This window comes from Lampris incognitus, chromosome 8 (genome assembly GCF_029633865.1).
Source record: "Lampris incognitus isolate fLamInc1 chromosome 8, fLamInc1.hap2, whole genome shotgun sequence".
Classification (NCBI taxonomy): domain Eukaryota; kingdom Metazoa; phylum Chordata; class Actinopteri; order Lampriformes; family Lampridae; genus Lampris; species Lampris incognitus.
Window position 1 is genome coordinate 35,591,646 of NC_079218.1, and position 6,000 is coordinate 35,597,645.

The 6,000-nt window shown below is 43.1% G+C and overlaps 1 protein-coding gene across 2 annotated transcripts in view; it reads right to left on the reverse strand.

The window, feature by feature from the left end:
• gabrg2 (gamma-aminobutyric acid type A receptor subunit gamma2) overlaps positions 1-5,778 on the reverse strand; it is a 79,930-nt gene extending 74,152 nt beyond the window's left edge. For both annotated transcript variants that reach the window (XM_056284441.1, XM_056284440.1), the window contains exon 1: positions 5,661-5,778. In XM_056284441.1, the coding sequence (XP_056140416.1) occupies positions 5,661-5,776 (116 nt within the window). In that variant the 5' untranslated portion in view covers positions 5,777-5,778. The remainder of the gene's footprint in view (positions 1-5,660) is intronic.
• Between the last annotated feature and the right edge of the window lie 222 nt (positions 5,779-6,000).

Here is a 6,000-nt window from a genome sequence, read left to right on the forward strand (position 1 = left end):
TGATGAAACGTTTCTCCCACTAAACGTTGTGTCCAGATGAACCGATTAAACTTTCTGGGATTCCTTGCCTGGATTATTGAGCACGCATCAAGACGTTTGGACTTTTACTTTCTGCAACTGCTTTTGCCATCTCTACCGAGCATGCATGTTGATTTGCATGAAAAAAGTTGATCAAGAGCCAGAAGTTTCACCCCTTCCATCTGAGATAATCTGATTGGTTAGAGGGGGCGAAGTAAGCTGTTAAACTTTAAATTGGAATGACTGCACTGCTGCTGCACTTGTCTATGAAACCTGCGCACAGTAGACTGTCAGTTTGTCCACTTTAAGATATATTCTGGAATAAAAGAAAAAAATCTTACTTTCTGCTGCTGTGAAATAAGGCAAGTTAGACTGATTTGACAAGGCAGCAGAAAGCTGAATCCAAATGAAATGTGTAGTCAGTGGGGGTTTGGGTGGATGGGAGCTCTGACCTGCTCAAGACGCCAGTGAATTAGGAGAAGAATCCTAATCGAATTGAACAGGAAACCTTCGTGATTGTAATACGCCCTTTCTTATGGGAGAAAGCAGACACTCCACAGGTCAGATCAGGGGCATCAACAAGGCGTTTGAGCAGAGTAATTTTAAACTTTAAAGCTACACATTACCCTCAGCTCGACCACTCCGTCCATACCTGAACCCTTTCAAAAGAAATGCAGGTATGAACACTGTTTGTTTTTTTGTTTTGTTTTTTGCAAACATGGTTTATTTGTAGATATTGCACATTCCCTCCGAAGAAAAATGCATACAAAACTTGTCAAGTAAAAACAAAACGAAGTATCTTCTTAGAAATCCATCCTAAAAAGGATGAAATTGGAGGGTGGCATGTTTCAGAATGGAGCTTGGTGACCCAAATGAACAGACTTCCAGAATGCACCACCACTTTGATTCATCTGCTTAGCTTTTCCTCAACATAAAAAAAAAAATCAAGGTTGGTCGTTTCAGCAAATACTGCTCACGCCCCGTATCATTCGATTTAAAAAGGGGAAAAAAAACAAACATGAGGGGTTGTGGGGGGGGGGGTTGGCGAAGGGGTGGGGTTATAGAATGACATGGCCACCAAGCAGATTTTTCCCCATTCATTTCTTTCAAAGGGTGTTCCACCCCCCACCCCTCCCCCCAGGTGGGTGAGTTTGCTAATGCGGGGGGGGGGGCATCGGCCCAGCCCCCCTCTGTTAAGGGTTAAGGAGAGCTTCAACACGTTATATATATATATATATATAGAGAGAGAGAGAGAGAGAGAGAGAGAGAGAGAGAGAGAGAGAGAGAGAGAGAGAGAGAGAGAGAGAGAGAGAGACTATATATATATATATATATATATATATATATATATACACACTATGTGAGTCTCTTCTTAGAATAAAGACACCTGTAGGGCTGAACAGCAGTAGCCAATGAAAGACCTTGCTGAGTATGCAGCCTTAGCTAATGGGAAAGAAATAAAGAATAGATAGATAGAGGTAGCTGTAACTGAGATCTACTTCCCTCCTGTCAAGTTATTTTCCACCAGGCAAACAACATTTGATGTCTGATTGTTGTCACCGCCATGTTGAAAGAGGAAAACAACTATCTTGGATGTACATCAAGATTTACACTATGACAGCCTGTCAGTTTGTCTGGGATATGCCAACAGCAGCATAGTCCTTAACTCTTCCAGATGAGCACAAGAGGCACGTACAAGAAGGTGAATTCAAGGGAGGATGTGGTGCAGGCTCCCCTTTTTTGGGGATTTTGAAATAAGGGTTAATACCGTTTTTATTTTTCTCTTTCCTATTCACTATCCAATTGTAAACCTTTTCCGGAGTTGGCCATGATAAACATTGTGGGCGAGTGGTAAGAAAACAGGAGCTGGGAAGAAATGTGGATGCAATGCAATGTGGTGCAAACTTCTTTTTCTGTGTTATTTTTTATGGTGTTAGTTAATAATATATGTGCTGTTTCAATCTGTGTATTATTTAATAGAAAATAACGTGAATGTTTGGGTAAAGGACTGTTAGCATATCCATCCATCCACTATCCAAACCGCTTATCCTGCTCTCAGGGTCACGGGGATGCTGGACCCTATCCCAGCAGTCATTGGGCGGCAGGTGGGAGACGCCCTGGACAGGCCACCAAGGCCATCACAGGGCATACCCACTTCACAAATCCTGCAGTATAATATTTGGAGCACCAACTACAAAAAGAAAATTGGTCTGATTAATCTCAATTTGCCTTTTTAGTATTGCAACAACATGCAATAAAACAAGAGTTCTTGCAGAGCAAAATTCTACCCCATGGCTCAACAGTTTACTCATAACATCCAACACAGACACCTTTTAGTTATTACCTCTTTGGCAGAGGTAACAATTAAAGGACACATGAAATGAGGAAATTGTGTTGGCTAGGTAAACGTGATGGCAAGGTTGCTACCAGATGGTTTTTTAAACTGATTTTATGAATTGGATGCTGACATTATCAGTTCTTTCCATTTCAGAAGATTTAAAACATTCTGCTATTCATTTCTATGGTGATTTTTTTCACCCTTCCCTCTGGAAAGAAGGTAAATGGTAAATTGACTGTGTTTATAAAGCGCTTTTCTAGTCTACTGACCACGCAAAGCACTTTACAATGTTTACCCCACATTCACCCATTCTCGCACACATTCACACACTGATGGAGAATGCTGACATGCAAGGCACCAACTTGCTCATCAGGAGCAGTTAGGGGTTCAGTGTCTTGCTCAAGGACACTCTGGCACACTCTCTGGAAGATCTGGGGATCGAACCAGTGACCTTCCGATTACTGGGCAACCCACTCGATCTCCTGAGCCATGCTGTGCCAAGGTAATTATCTCAGTTTGCAGCATTTCAACAACAAAGTTGTTCCTCTACTCAAGGCCCACTTGCTCACAAAAAAGCAGCTGGGTGATGAGAATCCATTATTATGAGAACCTGTCCATCTGTTCATTAGATGTCTTGTCAAACAGCATGGTATAAAAAAAAGCAACTCTCTTTTGGAGGAGGTAATTGCTGGTGATTAAGTAGTGTTTGCAAAAGATCAGCTTTGTTTAACCAGGGAATGTTCCATGTTAGGTTGCTGTGACACATTTTGCAATATTGTGATATGTGCAGGTTGCTGTTGAGGATAGCTGGCAAGCCGCCCAACATGGATAAACATCTGGTATTAAATAACAGGGAGATGCTAAACATCAGAGCATAGGCCTGCCACTCAAATTCAACTAGAGTGATGAGTGCAATGTGTTGATAATGTTGTAATTATCATAAGAGGTCCCGATCTAGAACTTGAGGTAGCTTTGCTGACAGTTACACAAATTCAACATTTCCCATCAAACTATCAGAACCATATCTGGCTATCTTGCCGTAAACGTTTGGGGGAGGCCTTCTTAAAGACACATGGGAAATTATTGTTTTGCAATTTAAGGCTATAGCTGACAATTTTCATATTCAAGATGAAAAACGTTTCGTTTTGTAGATAGAATTATGGTTTAAAAAAAAAACAAAATCCCAGCATGATTTAACCTCATGTCCTTGAACTACATCACAAACTACAAATGTGCTTGCTTCTGGCAGTCCCCATGAATATTTAGGATGATGATAAAGGCCCATGGGGAAATGGTGGCTAACTGCTATGAGAATGAATCAAATATGCAACAAAGCAAATTTCACCTGACAGCAGTTGAGCAACATCCAACCCTCCTTGCCATGACATCATCACCAGCTGACATGGCCTCCTTAACCTACTGGCTTTACAAACTTACTTAGTCATTATTCTGTGTAGATTTGAAGTGCAACATTTCATCGGTGAAGACTTTCCTCTGAAAAGTATGCAATTTAGTTGTGCAGTATTCACCAGAAAGACTGGTTACAGCATGTATATGTTTAAAAGCGTCGCAAAAGAGACACCAATAGACTATTTGATCTCACACAGTATGTTACTACTGTACAATACAAGGCTGAAGGTAATAATGTGTATGTCAAACAGGAAATCACACATCTGTATATCTGGTGTGACATACAAGTTTTATATCAACGCACTAGGTATATTAGCATTCTCATAAGGCTTCATCCAGTATGTCCCATACAATAATGACGCATGGTTTACCTACTCTGCTCACTGATTAAGTCAGTTCATTCGTTTATTCATTCATCGAACCTGGGGGCCAGTCCTTCACAGGGCCCATCAATGACATCCTATTCCCCCCTACAGTGCAACTTATAACATCAAAATCACCAAACATGCATGTCTCTGGACTGCATAAATGAAAACACTATAACTCTACAAATCATTTAGGGATACCAATGTGTTATCAGGCAAAGCAAAGGCCTAGGTGTATGACCTTCATGCCCAAATGTTGGCGCTGATGGGAAAAGGGTAAAAACAAACAACCTAATAAACACCAATGAAATTGCAATTTCCTTATTAATAGATAGTGTGTGTGTGTGTGTTGGGGGGGGGGGCAGGTGAACCTTTTGGTAAATCGACCCACAGGTAAAACGGCCCATGGTATAGAGTCCATCCTAGCCCTGGCAGGATCTGATTTATCAGCCTCCATTTCTTTTAACCCTCCAGCAGCAGCACCAGAAGTAAACGACGTGGAAACACAACCCCCCCCCCCCATTTGCTCTGAACTACTCCTGTTACCTGGGTAATAGGAAGGCGAATGATAACAGGTGGTGACAAAAGCACTTAATAGTTTCCTTCAACTAACTGTTTTGTTGTTGTTTTTTTTTTTGTTTTCGACTTCCGTGAAGTAACAACTGACACGGCAGCCCGCTGCGTGTCGTGTACATGCGCAGAGCTTCGGAACAAGTGCATATGTGTAACCCTGATCCTTATTGTGGCTTTACAGTTGTATTTTCTCGCGGATAGTCTGCCATTTTGACTCGTTCTTTGAGACGTGAACACGTCTTTATTTCAGCAGGGCTTGCTCACTAGGTCGCTCGGTAGTCGCACCGAGGACTCGACTTGATCTCATGATCTCGACTCCCCACAACAGAAAACAAATCCGACACATTCAGGAGAAGAAGAAGAAGAAAGATAAAGGGGGGGGGCTTTTGACTCTCAGAATAGACTTGATCCTTGAAGACGGTTTAAGCTAAATGTAGCTTTAGCCTCATTCATCCCGCTATGCTACAGGGGCATGACGGACAGGCTACCTCATGCTACGCAGGTTTTGCAATACACTGGAAGTAGGCTGACACCCAGATGGCCTCTTTACATAAATGATGAGGAGACTTGGTATTAAAAATGCACGGGATTCAGCCTCGTCTAACTGTTTGCATAGCGCCGTGTGTCCGTACGCCTGCCTCCGGTCTGACCAATCTACCCATTCCGATGTACATGACGATGCGGCTCACCGACTAAGACACAATCAACCGTCAAATCAGACAAATTAAGATTCAAAGCTGCGGTATATGTGACAACCCCCCCCCCGCTCCCAACACAAACGGTGACGCTCAAAACGGGACGAGAAATTCGTATCGTGCCGGTTTTTAACATACATCCTTTTCCTCTCTCTGTTGTTTTATTGTCGCCCCTCTTCCCGAGCGAATCCACACACACAAAAATGGCCACAAAGTGACGTGATTTGGGACTAAAGGCATCCTCGTGCGTAGTCTTCTTACCTTGCAGGAAGATTAGCGAATATAAACACCGTGAGAAGCAGCTTCAGCGGTAGGGAAGGCTTCGCCATTGCTGCCGAGCGTTCGGAGGCTAAATTTAGTGAAGCCGTCGTCATCATCTTCGTTTCCTCTTTATGGCAGGTGGACGTGTCCCGTTTTATTTACTGTGCTCCCTGCCTATGATACATAACGCACGCGGCGGCGGCGGCGCGGGTCTGAAAAACCAAGACCCGGGCGGAGAGCGGCGGAGCGACTGGCCCGGACACAATGGATGCCGGAGTCTGAAAGCGAGCTTGCTTCAAAATCACCCGTTTTGTTTTGCTCCGATGAAGCGATCGAACGG